General features: G+C 39.5%; 1 protein-coding gene across 6 annotated transcripts in view; it reads left to right on the top strand.

The window, feature by feature from the left end:
- LOC103887763 overlaps positions 1 to 20,198 on the top strand; it is a 160,336-nt gene that overhangs the window by 101,067 nt on the left and 39,071 nt on the right. For all 6 annotated transcript variants that reach the window (XR_004176881.1, XR_004176880.1, XM_031652038.1 and 3 more), the window contains one exon: positions 9,652 to 9,726. Coding sequence is in view for 4 of the 6 variants with exons in the window: in XM_031652038.1 (XP_031507898.1) it covers positions 9,652 to 9,726 (75 nt within the window). In the remaining 2 variants the exon portion in view is untranslated. The remainder of the gene's footprint in view (positions 1 to 9,651; positions 9,727 to 20,198) is intronic.

Here is a 20,198-nt window from a genome sequence, read left to right as displayed (position 1 = left end):
ATAAATAAAAAATAAACTACAACTCCTGTCACCCTTGGGACCTTCATCTCATAACTCCACACCATGGAATTTCCCATGCATGCTCATGCAAACCTGCCCCAAAGTGATTGGCTTCTAGTTTTAGAAATCACAGGTTTCTGTGACCAATTTGGCCAGCCAAGCACAAGAGGCAAAGGAGTAATATCCATGCTTGAACTTTCCTCTTCGTGTTTCGAGGAGATCATTGTCAATTTTTTTAACTTGCAAAAGTCAAGAGGGGAAAAAATGCAAATGGACTTTGGCAAGTTGAGTGATTGTCAGGCAGCTACGAGAACAAACTTCTGTGTCCACTCTGGAGGGGAAAAGGAGGCAAGGGTTCAGCTTTAAGCAGGAGATTTATTTTTTTAGATCAGGTGTTTTTTGAAGTTTGCAGATGGCAATTTCATTTGCATTTAATGTCCTTCAGATTATTTCCTTTCTGTTGTGCTAAACACCTCTCTCAGTTGGGTCTAATTTGATGAGGTCATGCTGTGACCCTTGACCCTTTGGATCTTAAATGAAACCATCTGACCAGAAAGGAGAGAGAGAGTTCTTAGTCTTGTTCACAGACATTTGATATTTGCAGATGTGCAGCCAACTTTGCTAACTACCCACTTGCCAGTTTAGCTCTTGATTAGAAGTAGAACCAGCAAATTCCCTGAGAGTCAAACATTTGAAGAATAAATGGGTCCAATTAATCCTTTGTCACATTCTTGTCAAAATAAAAGGACCATGCCAAAGGAAGAAAAACAACCGCCTGTACCTACAGAGGGTAATTTGGGATATTAGCAAACAATTAATCTTGGAGAACACCTAAACATTGCAGTGTACAAAATGTTTCTAAGTGCTCTGCCAGCAAATTGAGATTTACTATGGAAAATAGACAAAGACATTCTCCTGTTACAGAAAAAGCTGTCTACCCATTAGGTCCTCGTTGTTACACACTGGGGGAAAGGAATCCATTCTAACTAATTAAAACTCAAAACAAAAATTGGGAAAACAGGTGCCTAAGTAGAAGGTGAGATTTTCCTGGGAGAATAACATTTTTATGCTTGGTTAGGCATTTGAATTATATTCTTGGGAACAGTTTTGCAAGAATGTTCACTTTTTTCCCCAAGAATTTTACCAAGCATCTGTCTTTCTAGATGTACAGAACTCGATCTTATTCTAACTTTGCTTATACATTACATAATATAACCTGTAAAGTCTCATTCTGGGAAAAGATATTAGTACCCCAAATTTGCTACTCAGAGAGAAAAATATCTGTTTCTGTCGTACTGATATCCTACTCTCTTGGCTCACTAACCTTACTTGACGGGCTATGTAACTTCTGAGTTTGTGGCCCCTGATGAGGTAGAATAAATGTAACTTCAGAGTCTGATGGGCTGCTTTACATCTAGGCTCTGTCCTGCATTATGTGTTGTGTTAGACAATATTCATTTCACCTTTTCTAATTCTAAATTACTACACATTAAATGAATAAAGATAAAGAAAAGTGTGAAGCAGAAAGGAAGGAATCACTCAGTTTAATAACTATAATATGTAAGTATATTATCATTCAATTTTCCCTGATTTTTAAAATATGATTGAGGTAACACTGCATTTATAATTTTGTACTTTGCTTTCCACTTAATGTCATTATATCAGCATTTTCCAGGCCTTCATAAACATCATATTTAACAGTTGTATTAATATAATTGTACATTGTGAGTAATATATTTAACCTTAGTCTGATATTGGCCATTTACATGGTTTCTTTTTTTGCTATTATAAATAACACTGTGATGAACATCTTTTTACATCAATCTTTATTTACATTTTGGACGATTTCCTTAAAATAGATTTTAATATGTTCAAATAGTGTGCCAAACGGTATGAACATGAATTTCAAGCTCATAAATCACCTTGCCAAATTGCTCTCCAGAGAGGTTGTACAAGATTACATTCTTACCATCACTTCACTCCAACCACACAAGCTGGAGTAATCTTATTCAAAAATGATAAGAAAAAAATAGGTGTATGAAAAGCATTATCTCATTGGTAATTTATATACATCTCATTGATTATTAGTAGGTTTAATTACATGTTCATTAACTACTTTTATGTCTTCTATTATGCATTTTCATTGAAAAGTTAATTTTTCTTAGACTCATTTTCCTCATCTATAAAACAAGAATAATAATACTGTACCTGCCTAGCCTAATACTGTACCTTTTGTAGTTTTAGGAATTAACTGAGATTGCTCATGTAAAGTTCTGTACACATTAAGAGGCATTTAATAAGTGTTACTGCTCTTCATTTCTTTGAGATTAAACATAAGGACAATCTATACTTTTTTTTGCTTTTTCTCTAGTTGATAAAACATTGTTGGGTTGGATACCCTTGGAAAATTTCTGATCATGACAGACATTCGTTGGCTGTCATTATCTGTTAGGCACTATGCATCATCTCATTTTTTATAGTCACAGTAAGTATGAGATGGGCATTCTTGTTCTCAGTCCTCATGTGAAGAGAAGGAGGGGTAGCGAGGCTTAGCCACCTGCTTGGAGCAGAAAAGCCAAGACTCAAGGCTGGGCCACCTCAGTGTGGAGCCTACCCTCCCAACCACTAGGTCGCTGTCCAGTGATGAGCCCTGCTTGGTGCTCAGGGTCAGGAGTGGGGCTGCCCAGATTCCCATTTGCTCAGCTTTAATGCTATGATCTGATGTAGATCACACCCCAGTTTGGGGCCACAATGTCCTCCTTGGTAAAAGGAAAGGATTTGGTAGATGATTCTCAGTTCCCATCCACAAATGCATGGATAACTTTAGACAGGTGTGTGTGCACATTCATACACATAGAGACTCACACACCAATAGACACACTGAGAAGTCAATCATGCACACTCTCTACATTTTTCAATAGCTGTATCTATATATCTATATCTACTCTACTATTACAGTTAGATAGATACACAAGTTGAGTGTCCCTTATCCAAAATATTCGGGACTTGATGTATTTCAGATTTTGGATTGTTTTAGATTTGGGAATATTTGCATTACACTTAGCAGCTGAGCATCCCTAATCTGAAATCCAAAAATGCTCTGGTGAGCATTTCCTTTGAGCATTATGTTGGTGCTCAAAAGGTTTTGAGTTAGGAGCATTTCAAATTTTGAATTTTCAGAATAGGGATACTGTGTGTATGGGTGTGTGTGTGGGTAGGTGTACACATAGTATAACACAACACTAGGAGGTAGCTTGTATTTTCCCCATTTCCCAGAAGAGGAAGCTGAGAGACAGAGATGCTGGTGTTAGCTATTAAGTGCATGCTCACAACCACTCTCCTCTGCCATCTTTCATGGATAGAAATGTTGCACTAAACAAGATCAAATGAATTAAAAATAATTACCGAGGCTTGAGAGCATACATTTTTTTCCTCATACTAATAATATTGTGGAAGTTGCCAGTACCAAAATGAAGTCACTTATGTCAAAACCCTAACAAAATGGAGTTAAGTGAGCATGAAAGAAGGAGCCTGCCCAGCGAGGGGCTCTGCTGGATGGTTAGAGCCCGAAGTGGGGCTGCCTAGATTCCCATCTGCTCTCCTTTAACATTGATGTGGCTCATACCCCAATTCATAACCCCAGTTCACACACCTCACACGAATGCCTGAGACTTTCCTTATCACAACAAATCCCTGCACATTCTACAAACCCCACATGTCCTGCATGCCCTATATGTACCATGTGACATAACTTACCACCATAAATTCCTCAAGATTATAGCATTCCAGATAAGCTGCCCTACTATCTACCAGTGAGCTAATACCAACTCCAGCAATGAGCTTCTGTGACCAATAAACTTTGCTTCAAAGCAGCTTATGTGGATTTCTTCTCTTTGCCTTTAGAAGTTTCCTCTTTCTCCAACCTCTCCATATATGCCAATGATCCACCATAACATGCATGTCTCAAAATTGCAAAATTACTATTCCTTGCATATTCCCAAATATACTTTTTTTGAGAGCCTCCCTCTCTGTCACTATTTTAGTTTGACAACATTAACAGAAACCTAATTTTAAAAAAGGATAAAGTCAGCAACACTTGTACCACCCTCTGTGATATGGCGTAAAATGTTTCCTTTCAATCTCCATCCATATGAAATTGTGATTTTAATACATGTAATCAAGAATGAATTTTGCTTTATTTAATTTAGTTTTGCTTTGTTTAATATTATTTCTATGTGGCTACATAGTCATTATAATCATATTTTTAATAGACCAACATTTTATCAAGTGACTAGTCCATAACTTACTTATCCCTTACTATTGTACATTTGCATTATTTCCAGTTTTCTTCACAATCTCAACCAACACTGCAATAAACATCTTTATTAGGATTATTTTAAAATTTAATTTATACTAAAATAATTACCTTGAAGACTTCTGCAGTTGATTATTTTTAGTTTCAAAAGTTCATTTTATAGTTTATTGTGCTTTCTTGGTAATTTAATTAGGGCCAATGATTGCATTGGAAGATGACAGGGAAACAAAATGATGAATATGCATAGAATTTGGCACCTAAAATTTGTGAAAATAACACAAACACATTATAGGAAAAAGATTTGATAATAGTTAATTTTCTTTCTTTCTTCCTTTCTTTCTCTCTCTCTCTCTTTCTTTCTTTTTCTTTTTGGCAGAATTTTGCTCTTTTTGCCCAGGCTTTAGTGTAGTGGCACAATCTTGGCTCACTGCAGCCTCTGCCTCCCAGATTCAAGTGATTCTCCTGTCTCAGCCTCCCGAGTAGCTGGGATTACAGGTGCACACCACCACACCCAGCTAATTTTGTATTTTTAGTAGAGACGGGGTTTCACCATGTTGTCCAGGCTGGTCTTGAACTCCTGACCTCAAATGATCTGCTCGCCTCTGCCTCCCAAAGTGCTGGGATTACAGGCATGAGCCACCATGCCCAGCGGATAGTAGTTAATTTTCAAAGAAGGACCTCCTAAAATCAATGTTTTAAAAAGGAAACTCTGCAAAGGCCAGTTTATTTTGTGATAATAATTCCTTTCTGACCTTGTAAGCTAAGGGTTCAATGCCATTCTAGGTTGTGTTGATAGACCCAGTATTGCAGGACAACAGATCTAGGTGTTTCCCTAGAAATTTAAGGAACAGTGAATGCAATGAAGAAAAACATTTATACTTAACCTATGGAAGAAAATACCTGGAAGGGTGACATTATCCTAACTATCTCAGTTTGCCCAGGACTGAGGGGTTTTCTAGGACATGGGATCTTGAGTGCTAAAGTCAAGAAGATCCTGAGCAAGCCAGATGAGTTAGTCACCTCAGCAGGGATTTGGCATTTTCTGTAAGACTTCCAAGGACAGAAACTACACCAGGAGTGTACACGTTACATAGAGGCAGGTTTTCAAATTTAGCATCAAGTGGCACTTTGCAATTACAATGGGATAGGTGGCTTTGACAGTCTCTGAATATATTTTTTAAAAGTCGGGGCAACCACTTGTTGGATATGCTAAAGAAGCAAAGGCTCTCAAATTTTGTTGCATGTTAGAATCCCCTGGGAAGCATTTGAAACTCCCCTTGCTTTCATCTCGGACCACGGTGCAATAAAAATGGAAATAAATACCAAGAGTATCAAAACCACACAAATACATGGAAACTAAACAACCTGCTCCTGAATGACTTTCAGGTAAACAATGAAATTAAGACAGATATCAAAAAATATTTTAAACAAGTGAAAATAGAGACACAACATACCAAAATCTCTGGGATGCAGCAAAAACAGTGTTAACAGTTTATAGTGCTAAATGCTTACATAAAGAAGATAGAACAATCTCAAATTAGCCACCTAATTTCACACCTAAAGGAGCTATTAAAACAAGAACAAATTACTCCCAAAGCTAGCAAAAGAAAAGAAATAACTAAAATCAGAGAAGAACTAAGTGAAAATGAGTCTCAAGACAATCACACAAAAGTTGAACAAAATGAAAATTTGCTTTTTTGAAAGAAAAAACAAAATCGAGAGACTACTAGCTACATTAACAAAGAAAAAAGGAAGAGATCCAAATAATCACAGTCAGAAATGACACAGGTGATATTACAACCAGTCCCACAGAAATATAAAACACCCTCAGACACTACTACCAGCGTCTCTATGCAAACAAACTAGAAAATCTAGAGGAACTGGATAAATTCCTGGAAATACACAATCTCCCAAGATTGGGCTAGGAAGAAATGTAAAACCTGAACAGGCCAATAACGAGTAATGAAATTGAGTCAGTATTTTTTTTAAAAACTTACCAACCAAAAAAAAAAAAGCCTTTAATCGGATGGATTTATGGCCAAATTCTACCAGACATGCAAAGAAGAGCTGGTACTAGTGCTATTGAAATTATTTCAAAAAATTGAGGAGAAAGGCATTCCTTCCTACAATATTCTACAAAACCAGTATCACCCTGATACCAAAATCTGGCAAAGACACAACAAAAAAGGAAACTACAGGCCAGTATCACTGATGAACATAGCTGCAAAAGTTCACAACAAAATGCTAGCAAACTGAATCCAGCAGCACATCAAAAAGTTAATCCACCATGATAAAGTGAGCTTTATTCCTGGAATGCAAACATGGCTCCCCATATGCAAATTAATAAATATGCTTTACCACATAAACAGAATTAAAAACAAAAATCTTGTGATCATGTCAATAGAAGCAGAAAAAGCATTTGATAAAATCCAATATTTCTTAATGATAAAAAAGAACTCAGTAAACTAGGCATCAAAGAAACATACCTCAAAATTGTAAGAGCCATTTATGATAAACCCACAGCCAAAATCATACTGAATAGGCAAAAGCTGGAAGCATTCCCCTCTAAAAGCTGGAATAAGACAAGATGTCCACTCTCATCATTCCTATTCAACATAGTACTAGAAGTCCTAGTCAGAAAAATCAGGGAAGAGAAAGAAATAAAAGGCATCCAAATAGGAAATGGGAAAGTCAGATTATTTCTCTTCACTGATGATATGATCCTATACCTAGAAAACCCAAAAGATTTTCTCAGAAGACTCCTCAACCTGATCAATGACTTCAACAAAGTCTTAGGATATACAATGAATGTATAAAAGTCAGTAGGATTTCTATACACCAATAGCATTCAAGCTGAGAACCAAATCAAGAACTCAATCACATTAACAATAGCCACATAAAAAAAGTACCTAGAAATACATCTAATCAAGGAGGTTAAACATGACTATGGGGAGAACTATAAGAGACTATTGAAAGAAATCATAGACAACACAAATGGAAAAGCATTCCCTGCTCTAGGGTTGGGAGAATAAATATTATTAAAATGTTCATACTGCCCAAAGCAATCTACAGATTCAATGTTTTTCCTGTCAAATCACCAATGCCATTTTTCAGAGAATTAGAAAAAAAATTATTCTAAAATTCATATGGAACCAAAAAAGAGCCTGAAGAGATGAAGGCAATTCTAAGCAAAAAGAACAAAGCTGGAGGCATCACATTGCCTGACTTCAAATTATACCACAAGGCTACAGTAACCAAAACAGCATGGTACTGATACAAAAATAGACATATAGACCAATGGAACAAAGTAGAGAACCCATAAATAAAGCCGCACACCTACAACCAACTTATCTTTGACAAAGTTAGCAAAAATAAACAATGGGGAAAGGATAATACCCTTTTTAATAAATAGTGCTGAGAAAACTGGCTAACCATATGAAGAAGAATGAAACTGGACCCTTACCTCTCACCATATACAAGAATTAACTCAAGATGGGTTAAAGACTTAAATGTAAGACCTCAAGTCATAATAATCCTAGAAGTAAACCTATGAAATACTCATCTAGACATTGGCCTGGGCAAAGAATTTATGATAACCCCAAAAGCAAATGCAACAAAATAAAAAATAGACAAATGGGACTTACTTAAAATAAAGAGCTTCTGCACAGCAAATGAAATAATCAATGTAGTGAACCAACAACCTACAGAATAGGAGAAAATATTTGCAACTATGCATCTGACAAAGGTGTAATATCCAGACTCTATAAGGATCTTAAACCAACAAGAAAAAAAAAACTCATTAAAAGTAGGCAAATGACATGAATAGCTACTTCTCAAAAGAAGACATATGAGCAGCCAACACATATATGAAGAAATGCTTAAAACACTAATCATCAGATAAATGAAAACCAAAACCACAATAAGGTACCATCTCACACCAGCAAGAATAGCTATTACTAAAAAGTCAGAAAATAACAGATGTTGGTGAGGTTGTGGAGAAAAGGGAATGATTATACACTGTTGGTGGGAATGCAAATTAGCTCAGCCCCTGTGAAAAGCAGTTTGGAGATTTCACAAAGAACTAAGAATTACCATTTGATTCAGCAATCCTATTACTGGGTATATACCCAAAGGAAAATAAATTGTTCTAAAAAGACCTGCACTCATATGTTTATTGGAGCACCATTCACAATAGCAAAGGCATGGAATCAGCCCAGAGGCCCATCAGTGGTGGTAAAGAAAATGTACTGTATCTACAGCATGGAATACTACGCAACCATAAAAAAGAATGAAAGTATGTTCTTTGCAGTAACATGCAGGCAGCCAGAGCCCATTATCCTAAGCAAATTAACTCAGAAAGCAGAAAACCAAATACTTCATATTTTCATTGATAAATGGGAGCTAAGCATTGGGTATACACATGGTCACACAGATGGGAACAAGAGCAACTGGAGACTCCAAAAGGAGAGAGGGTGGAAAGAGGGCAGGGGTTGAAAAACTACCTATTGGGTACTGGGTTTGCTACTTGGGCAACAGGATCATTAGGAGCCCAAACTTTGGCATCACACAATATACCCATGTAATAAATCTGCACGTGTACCCCTGAATCTGAAATAATAAATAAAACAATAAATAAATAAATAAATAAATAAATAAATAAATAAAACTCTCTTTGCTCAGGGTGCATCCTATAGTGATTAACCCATAATCACTGAAGGTGGGCTCATAACAATAGTTTCTGAAAGCTTCTCTGGTGATTCAAATGTATGATTAAGGCTGAGAAGCAGCGCTGTAGATGAATGCTGCTTTAGCTCTCATGTATGTATGAATTACCTAGGGACCTGACTGAATGCCGATTATCAGTAAGGTGTGGCCTAATATTCTACTTTTCAAAAACATTCTTAAACAGAGACAATGATGCTTGTTCCTTGACTGGCTTGAAGAGTGACGGAGTGCATAGGAGAAACTCAGGCATCATAAGGTGGGGGAGATATATAGGAGGGGAGGGACATTGAAGTTGATAAGCATTAGGGACCTTCCCTACTCTAAAAATCCTCCGATTTTTAAAACCACGATAAGTCTTCTTCAAAGACATTTTGAAATGTAACTTTTTCTTTGAAGATGAAAAATAACATCTAAAACCTTCTTCCAGATCATCTCACTTGTATCACAATATGTATGCTATGTTTTGGATCACTTCCTAAGAACTGTTACATGAACAAATTTAATAATTCAAAACCTAATCTCTTTAGTTAATATAAATAATCCTGCCTTCATAGGTTTTTTTCTGATGACTTACACATAGCACAAAACTCTCCTTTCCACTTTGTACCCAGGACTTTTTGGTTGGCGGGACACAGATACTGGCCCTTCAAGGCAGAATTCAGGCGATGGGTGAGTCCCTGTGACAGGTAAGTGACCTTGGAGTCTTTCCACACTTGAGAGGTCTGCCTCAAGCAAGAGGAAGACCCAGGTTTCCTGGTTGTAGTACTCTTTTCTTGAGCACTGGATTCCATCAAGGAGGAACAAACAGATAGGATGGGATTTTCCAATAGGTACCATCCAGCAAAGGGAAGCTTCTTTCTGGGAAATCTCAAGCTCACTCTAGAGCCTCAAAGGCAGCATGGCAAGCTACAAGAATGGATGGGAGGGACCTCTCTGGAAGAGAGAATTTGAGGATCCTCTGCTCTGAAGCAGGGTGGGGAGAGTGCTTCACCCACTGGCCCTTCTAGTTTGTGTTTCAAATCTGCCCAGGTTGTTTCTTTGCTAGCATTCAGCCAGGAGCCCCAGGGACACTCACTTTCTAAGGACCTTCAGTAGCCAACATCTCAGTGATGCCATAAGACAAATCACATTCCTTCCTCTGTCAATAGACAGGCCACTCTGTTCCTTTGGCCTCACTGAGAGTGGAGGTCTCAACGTCAAATTCCCAAGTACTGAAATCAGAGACAGAGAACAATACAGTAAAATCTTTCTAAGGCTGGAGTAAATTTAACTTAGAAATCTTGTCTGTCTAGCTGTTAGAAATTTTGGACAGAAAGAGAAAACATATTGTGTGTTGAGCTCCAGCTCTTTGCCAAACACTTACTCAAACCATCTCATTTAATCTGTCCAGCAATATTCAGAAGTAAGAATCACCCCTAATCTATCCACAAAGAAGGCAAGGGTCAGAGAGGTTGACCAGTTATCCAATATACACAGCTAACAGTGGAAGTCGAATCCAAACTTTTGTTTTAAGCTGTTTTTCTTCTATTGACTCCACATTTTTATGCTTTGATAAATATATGTGTATACTGACATTTTTATCTCTCTAAAAATGTAAATAAAGAAAGGAACATGCTGCTGTGTTCCACAGAAACACCCTACAGTGGGATTTTGCTGTATTTTCAAAGTATTCATAGCAAGCCTGTATTCCTTTAAGCACGCATCAAACATAAATAGATGCTGTCTATATTAGGGGCCCTTGTTTCCTCTGAGAAAATGGTGTGAACAATGGATTCTCTCCACAGAGAAATGCATGTATACACATACGCACAAACATTTGTGTAAGGTTCCTTGTGGTTGACAGGTACTCTGAAGCCGGTGCTTTAAAAGTTTAACAGACTAGTGTTGTTCCCACTGCCCAACGCCCCTTCTTTGTAACTTGCCTAGAGCCCAGCTTTCAAGGACGCAAACTTTTGTGCATCAGTGGAATATTTATTAACCCTGTGTCTTTGAGAATACAGCAGTGAAAGGACAGGGTTGTTGCCCTCAGAGAGCTTACAGGCTAATGAGTGCATAAGTAGGTAAGCAGATATTACAAAGCATCAGGATAGTGAGGGAATGAATGGTGGCTAACAGCGACGGATTGTTGAAGAACAAAGTCAACCCTGCAGAGAACTCCAGATTTAATGAAATGATGAGTGCAGTGAACATTTATCATTATTTTTATCTACACAGCATTTGAGCCTCTTCCTATCCCTGAAAAATAGCATCGCTTTAAGCAGGCATGCCCCGAATGACACACAGCCTTCTTCCTTTTATAGAGGCCAAAAATGCTAGAGACTGGTTTGCCTGCTTCCCTTGCACTTAGGGCACAACGTTTGGCTTAGTCTCCACCAACAGGACTAGAGGGAGCCCTCAGTCTCCAATCAAACGCTGGTAGCAGGCCTGATGTGGTGGCTCACACCTGTAATCCCTGTAGTTTGGGAGCCCAAGGTGGGAGAATTCCTTGAGCCCAGGAGCTCAAGACCATCCTGGGACACTTAGCGAGAACTCATCTCTACAAATAATAATAACAATAATAATAAATAGCCCGGCATGGTGGCATGCACCTATGGTCCCAGCTACTCAGGAAGCTGAAGCAGGAGGATGGCTTGAGCCTGGGTGGTCGAGGCTGTGGTCAGCTATGATCGTGCCGCGCTGCACTCTAGCCTGGGCTACAGAGCAAGACCCCATCTCAAAACAAACAAACAAAAGCTGGTGCAGCAAAGAAGCAGGTTCTACCCAGGGGCTAGAATTTGGAAACAGCAACAACAGCTGCATCTAACCTCTAGAGGTGGTCGTGGCAGCAGTTCTGGGGGTGGCACCTAACATCTAGTACTGGCGGTGGAGGCATTGTGGTGCAAATTATAGCATCTGTGCCTTGTGACAGCCACATCAGTGTCTACCAGACAAGTTCTGCAGCATCATCTGAAGCTTGTTCTTGGCTGCCTGACCTCCAGCCACATTTTCTGGGTCTCCCAGAGATACTATGATTTGCCCAATACTCTTTGCAAGGTAATCATTAAATTATCTAGTGCCAGTTTCTGTGCCTTCCACCTGAGGGTCAGAATGATGCCATGCTTCTCTGTGGCCAGCACGGGCAGAGAAGTGATGGTGATGTGTGCATCTGAACTCCTATGGGATCACCCAGTTCTTCTGTAGAAATGATGATGTTCTTGTAGCTGATACTCAAATGTACCAACAGGAAGAGACCCAGAGTTTACTGAGTATGAGGCTGGTTCTTTCTTTGTTTTTTGTTTTGTTTTGTAACAAAGTGATTTTGTTCAGCACTCACTTTCCTGAACAGTTTTTATATTTGTATATTATCTGATTGTGATCTTTCCACTCTCATTTTAAACTTGGCTAGAGACCTCAGTTGACACGCATTTAGTGAGTGCTTAATACAATCTTTGTAACTGGTGAAGTGGGAATGCAAGGCAGTATAAGATCTATACTGCTCCGAGGGCTCTTAAGGTTTGGTTGAGAAGATTAGACATGTACACATGTCAAGATAAAAATGCAGCTCCCCAAATACCTGTTCTGTGAGCAACATGACAAAAACAACTATTAAATAATTGTATTATATAACCAGAGGGATGGAATTTGTAGGTTCTAGACACTCTAAAATATTCTCATTTTATAGTCTCACCCAAGACTTAACAGCTAAACTTAAAATGAATATGTTTTGACAGTTTGCTTTGACAGTTAAACTATGCCTTGGTCAACCCATTATCTTTAAAAAATAAACAGTCCATGGTAAGATTTTTGCACACCTTTTACCCATAGTTGCAGCTCAATAAAATGCTCAATGCAGATATGCAGAGGCAGTAAGGCAGACAGGCCAGAGTGAGAATGATTCGGGTTTTTATTTTGATGTAAAGTGCCTCAGAGGTCCTGTTTTAGTACAACCCTTAGTAGAGTTATTATCTGGCCAGACAGCCTAGTTCCCTCAAAGTCTTATCTTCGCTGGTTCCCAGGAAAACTTAAGAACAGGAAGAGGATGAGAATCACAGACTAAATTAGAGGCGCATCAATTGAGCTCTTAAAGAGAAGCTGCTGTAAGTTTGTCCCTGGATGGTGCCATTAACACTCCCCTACCTTTTTTGTTGTTGTTGTTCTTAGAACCAAATTTAAAATAAAAGTTTACAAAAAACACTAGTGGAAATAGATTATATGAGTCTTGCATTTAGAGGTGCCATCTGTTCAATTTTGCACCCTCGCAGTCAGAGTGTTAATATCTCCCGTGCAGAGATACCATGTGTCAGCATTTTCCGCTGTGTGGAGTTACCAAACAGTTCACTTTTTCATCCTTTGGCCTAAATCAGCTAAAATTATCTGAGCGCGGATGTCTTGAGCTTTGTGTGCCTTTTCTATCACCTTCTTGTTTGAGAAAATTTCCTTTCAAAACTTTATTAGGAGAAGGGACAGAATTTGGAACTAACTGTGCTTATGGCGGCCCAAGGCATTTGGGGGAAAGGGGAAGAACTCAGAGGAGTAGACGCCCCTGGAGAATGGCTAGTATCTATCTTTCTGATTAACTTCTGCAAGACTTAAATGAGTTTTAAAGGCCCTCATAAAAGAACAAGGGAGAGTCATCGGGGAAAGGAAGAATACAATATTTCTGTTTCAACTGCCAGTGATCTTTATAAACCCTAATTAAGCCCTGATGGGGTATAAAATATCCGAACTTTTATAAATGACTCTGTCAACTAGACAATATGCAATGCTTAAATTCCCACAAGATTCACGTTGATTTTCAATTGCATTTTGGTGAAGGGAAGAATATAAATACTTAGTTTGAATAGTATTTCACTGAAAGGAGAAATTAACCTATGACTTATTTCCGCACCAAACCAAATGGTTTCTTGGAGTTTGGCTTTTCCTCTTAGATTTGCAAAGACAAATCACACAGTATTACTGTGGATGTCATCGCTGTTGTTATTATTTTAAAACCAGCTGCTCTTTCTTCTGCGTTTTCCCACCATCAAGTAGGTACATAGGCTTTAAAATTAATAAAATTATTTTTTCCCTTGGCAAAGGCACTCATTGTTTAGAAGCTTTTGATATAGGCTTTTACAAATACCATTGATTGGGGATTTCAAAATAATAACACTCTGCCCATTTCCAAGTGTGAAAAGAAAAAATATGAAGCAACATAATATACAGTAAAAAACAAGAAATACGTAGGCACCTGATTGTACAGAATGCAAAGACAAGATGACACAAACACTGGTTGGAGGGAGGTTTATTTATTGACATTAAATGGATAAAATCAAAATGATTTTTAATGTGATCTTCTGGCCGAGCAAGGTGGCTCATGCCTGTAATCCTAGCACTTTGCAAGGCCGAGGCGAATGGATCATCTGAGGTCAGGAGTTCAAAACCAGCCTGGCCAACATGATGAAACCCCGTCTCTACTAAAAATGCAAAAATTAGCCAGGCGTGGTGGTGCATGCCTGTAATCCCAGCTACTCAGGAGGCTGAGGCAGGAGAATCTCTTGAACCTGGGGAACAGAGGTTGCAGTGAGTGGAGATCGTACCACTATACTCCAGCCCAGGCGAAAGAGTAAGACTTCATCTCAGAAAGTAAAAATAAAATAATAAAATAATAATGTCTTTTTAAAATATGGCATGGGGCTACTCTGGGGATCTCCACCTCCTGTCAGATCAGCCATGGCATTTGATTCTCATAGGAGCTGGAACCCTATTGTGAAATGCGCATCCGAAGGATCTAGGTTGTGCTCTCCTTACAAGAAGAATCTAATGCCTGATCTGAGGTGGAACGGTTTCATCCTGAAACTGCTCCATGCTCTGCCTATAGAGTAGCCATTCTTTATTCCTTTACTTTCTTAATAAACTTAATTTCACGAAAAAAAAGAAAGAAAGAAAAAAAAAAGCATGATACTTGAGGATATGGAACAACACTCTTGTCTTTGAACGTGATCGCGGAAAAGTTATGGAGCCAACATTCCTGAACCTCTTTCCCAGACAAGAGGAAATCTGTGCTGTGAAAGGAAACCAGATCCTGGAGGGGCGAGTGACTCAGTCCACAGGGGCTGTGCTCACAGTAGCTGTGCTTACGTTGCAGCCAAGGAAAGCTGCAGAGGGAACAGGGGCAGATGGAACCCATGTGCTGTGCTCCATGGGCCTTGTCCACTGGCCTGAAGCTCCCCGCTCCTCCCTAGGAGGGAATAAATAACATGTCCAGATTGTGCATAGAACTGCTTTTTGATGAAACATATTACCCTATTAAGTGCTATTTGAGAAAGATGTGTACTATACACCCTGTTTAAGATTGAATACTGGCAAGTTTGCCCCTCCTGAAGAACTGATAAATTACTTTTTACCAGACACTGAGAGGTATGTGTCTTTCCACATTTTCCTTTTCACCTTGGCCGACAGGAAGCTCAGAACTAGATTTAGCATGCAACTAAAATACGTATCTGTTTACTGGGGTGTGGTGGCTCATGCCTGTAATCCCAGCACTTTGGGAGGCCAAAGCAGGTCGATCATTTGAGGTCAGGAGTTCAAGACCAGCCTGTTCAATATGGTGAAACCCCATCTCTACTAAAAATACAAAAAATTAGCTGAGCGGTAGTGGCACATGCCTGTAATGCCAGCTATTCAGGAGGCTGAGGCAGAAGAATCACTTGAGCCTGGAAGGCAGAGGCTGCAGTGAGCCAAGATCGTGCCACTACACTGCAGTCTGGGCAACAGAGTGAGACCCTGTCTCAAAAAATAATAATAAATAAACAAATAAATAAAATATGTATCTCATTACTGTCTCTGGGATAATTATTTCATCTTTTATATACTTTGTGATCTTTCTCAGCTTTATTTTAGCTGTCTTGTTGATAGATTGTTGTAACTCAAAAACACTGAGATAAAGAAGTATCATGGACACACTCCTCCTAGTAATATTACTTGTTTCTAGGAGGCTCCATTCTTTCACTGGCCTGAAGCTCCCCATTCCTCGCCAGGAATGGGGAGGTTTCTCAAGCTCGGAGAGCTGAGGACACTTTGTGAAGATATTTTACCTCCCTTGGTTTTGCATCCATCCTGGCTCATGGATTACCCTGTTGATCGCAACTTGGGACCTGGCTTCACACAGGCATTTTTCTTAGAGCTGCTATCATCACCTCCATGTATACTCATTGGCATGACTGCCATGTTAGGCCCCTCCTCTGTGTTCAGCCCTGTGTTGAATTACTTGTAACCATTGTGTCCCCACAATCCTGAGAAGTGGGTAATCTAATTGTCTTCATTTTACACCTGAGGAGGCAGGTACAAACAGTGAAGTAACTTATCCAAAGTCACGCATTGAGTAAGTAACAGAACTGGGTTTTGAACTCAGACCCAAGTCCAAATCCTATGCTTCCAACCACTATTCTGTACCGATTGTCTTGCCTGCTCGCTGCTAGGCATATTTCTCAAAGTGGGTGACACTTATTATGATTTTTTTTAGCACTCAATGCTGGTCTCTTCTAAATTGGGTTAACCTGGGACAATCCCCAAAAGACTGAGGAACTCGATTGTTCTAGGAAACATACACTTGGCTGCTTGCAGGTGTATTTCACAAAATACAAATTCAATAAATGTTAGCTATTACTATCAAGATGATTATCTATATTAGCATTATTGGTCACTTATGAGTTTGGTTAGCTTGAGATAGTCTTCGAGAAGCCAGTTGTCTCTGGTTTATTGTTCTAAAAAGCATCCATTTTCTGGAGCAACCTGGCTGAAATCTCTGCCTAAGCATATCCATGACACTTCTTTATCTCAGTGTTTTTGAGTTACAGCAATCTGTAAACAAGACAGCTAAAATAAGGTTGAACAAGATCAGAAATTATGTAGAAGATGAAATAATTATACTAGAGATAGTAATGAAATACATATATTAGTTGAATGCTAAATCTAGTTCTGAGCTTCCTGATAGCCAAGGTAAGAAGGAAAATTTAGCAAGACACGTATCTCTCACTGTCTGGTAAAAAAAACTTGCTGGTACTCACTCTTTTTTTATTATTATTATACTTTAAGTTCTAGGGTACATGTGCATAACGTGCAGGTTTGTTACATATGTATACATGTGCCATGTTGGTGTGCTGCACCCATCAACTCGTCAGCACCCATCAACTCGTCATTTACATTAGGTATAACCCCCAATGCAATCCCTCCCCCACCCCATGATAGGCCCCAGTGTGTGATGTTCCCCTTCCCAAGTCCAAGTGATCTCATTGTTCAGTTCCCACCTATGAGTGAGAACATGCCGTGTTTGGTTTTCTGTTCTTGCGATAGTTTGCTGAGAATGATGGTTTCCAGCTGCATCCATGTTCCTACAAAGGACACAAACTCATCCTTTTTTATGGCTGCATAGTATTCCATGGTGTATATGTGCCACATTTTCTTAATCCAGACTGTCACTGAAGGACATTTGGGTTGATTCCAAGTCTTTGCTAATGTGAATAGTGCCGCAATAAACATACGTGTGCATGTGTCTTTATAGCAGCATGATTTATAATCCTTTGGGTATATACCCAGTAATGGGATGGCGGTACTCAGTCTTAAACAGAGTGTATAGTACACATCTGCATCAAATAACACTTAATAGGGTAATGAGTTTCATCAAAAAGCAGTTCTATGCACAACCCAGACATGTTATTTATAGTAACGCTTCTAATTTCAATCATTTAAAATGTAGACAAGTTGTTGATTGGGAGGACTGTTTAGCAAAAGCACATCTACATTATAGCCCAGGGCTCTGACTTGCCATCAAGATAGAGCAGGGGTCCCAACCCCTTAGCCTCAGACCCATACTAGTTCTTGGCCTTTAAGAACCAGGCCACACAGCAAGAGGTGAGCAGCAGGTCAGGGAGCATTACTACCTGAGCTCCGCCTCCCGTCACATCAGCCACGGCATTCCATTCCCATAGGAGCTGGAACCCTATTGTGAAATGCATATCTGAGGGATCTAGGTTGTGGTTGTATGCTCCTTATAAGAATCTAATGCCTGGTCTGAGGTGCAACAGTTTCATCCCCAAACCATCCCCCACCCCACTCCTGTCCGTGGAAAAACTGTCTTCCACAAAACTGGTCCCTGGTGCCAAAAATGTTGGGAACCACTGGAATCAAGCATAAAGGACATAGAGGAATATCCCTTAACAGTTCCATAAACATGTTATCCCAGTCCTGCATTTGATGGGCAACGCAGAGCAGTGCGTTCAAAATGGAGCTGGAGCTGTTAGTGGAGAGTTGATTGAAAAGAGCACTATGCTGATTGAAAAGAGCACTATGTCTTATGGTTGCCAATTTGGGGTTAGATAGCAAGACTGATTTTTGTTACATTTATTAAGAATAACATGCATTTTTATCCCAGCAGAAGACCACGTTAATTATACAGTTAACTCTCCATATCTGTGGGTTCCGTGTCAGTGGATTCAACCAACCACAGATTAAAATATTTTTTTAAAAAGATGGTGTCATGTACAGACTTTTTTCTTTCATGATTCTCTGAACAACACAGTATAACAACTATTTACATGGCATTGATGCTGTATTAGGTATTATGTTATCTAGAGATGATTTAAAGTATATAGGAGCATACTTTAAGTATACTTAAAGTATGTGCATAGGTGATATGCAAACACTACACCATTTCACATCAGGAACTTGGGCACATGTGGATTTTGGTATCTGCAGGGGAGTCCTGGAACCAATTCCCCATAGACACTGAGGGATGACTATTGGTAATGAATACCTGTGGGGGAAAGACACAGTAAGAAACTATCTCAGTATCTCATGGGGCTAGCAACACATTATCATAAATTAAACTAAACCTATTACAATAACTCCTGGCATTGATGGACATCATTTCAATGTAAAAAATACAGGTGACCCTTGAAAACATGGCTTTGAACTGGACGGGTCCACTTCCAGGTCAAAAAAATTGGTGGGTCCAGTTTTTTCAGTGAATACGGTCAGATCTCCGTCTCAGGGGCTCTGCATCTGCAATCAGAATATATTGCCTTCAGCTTTTAAAATGTGAATATAGGAAATGTGATTATAGGATCAGGGATCCTTCTGAATCCCAGTTGGGCCACCAGCCGTTTATGTCCTTTTAAATATCCCTGCTTCCTGGTGTTAGGGGAACCAACCACAAAGAGGGCAGGAGAGAACGGGCGAAGTGGCAGCAATTATGTGAACTAAAATTAAACACTAACTTCCCTTTGGTCTCGTAGTCAGCAATAATTCACTTAGCAGAATTAGTCCTTTCTTTTTTAGAGCAATGCCCCGACTCATGGATGTTTCTGTGAGACAGATTTCATGGTCTGCGTCAGAAATCTCTCTAAATCCTTGTAAGTTGTGTTTTGTTCTGTTCGATGCATTTTTGAATGCTCATGGGGCTTATCCATAAAACTCCCTCAGATGGCTGATTTTTCTCTTTTCCAACCCCCAAGTTTGGAGAACGCAGATCTCTTTAAATACTGGGTGAAATCCAAACCTTGGATCCAGAGCATAGAGCTCAGACTAACATCAGCTATCTCAGCGGGGGCGCACCATGGCCCCGGCTCATCTTCTTCCTGTTGGGTTTTATAATCACTCCATGACACTCTTCATGTCCTGCCTGACTTAAATCTTTACCACTTTGGCCCTTTGCAGGAACCGGGCCCTGCTCCCAGGAATGGTCCTCTTTCTTGGCTGTCTGAGCTCAGCTGAGGAAATTCTCTCTCCTCTGAAGTCATTCAGGACCAGCCCAGTTTTTCCTCCTGCCCTGACTTTCTGTCACTGCCTTTTACCCCCTTGCTAGAGGGAAGGATTTCTACTGCTTGTCTCTGCTACTTGGTTCTCCTGGCCCATCTTTCCAAACACCTGCAGAAACTCTACCTGTCCTTGGCTAGACTCACATGTCCCTTGCCAGAGCTGATGAAGACAGAGACTTCTGAACAGTGATGCTCTAGACCAGTTCACCCCTTCAGCAAGACAATGCCTCCTGTGCTTTAGAATTCTCCGTGCTGCCACCTTAACACCCGCTGTCCTCATGCCACTTGTGTTTCATGTCTTATATGAAACTCCTAAAAGAAATCACAAGCCAGGCAACCAGCCAGCTCAAAATTAATTTAAAATCTTCTTTTCCCTCACACCA

This window comes from Papio anubis, chromosome 11 (genome assembly GCF_008728515.1).
Source record: "Papio anubis isolate 15944 chromosome 11, Panubis1.0, whole genome shotgun sequence".
NCBI lineage: Eukaryota > Metazoa > Chordata > Mammalia > Primates > Cercopithecidae > Papio > Papio anubis.
The sequence above is the reverse complement of the archived record's forward strand: the minus strand, read 5'-3'. Positions and strand labels throughout refer to the sequence as shown.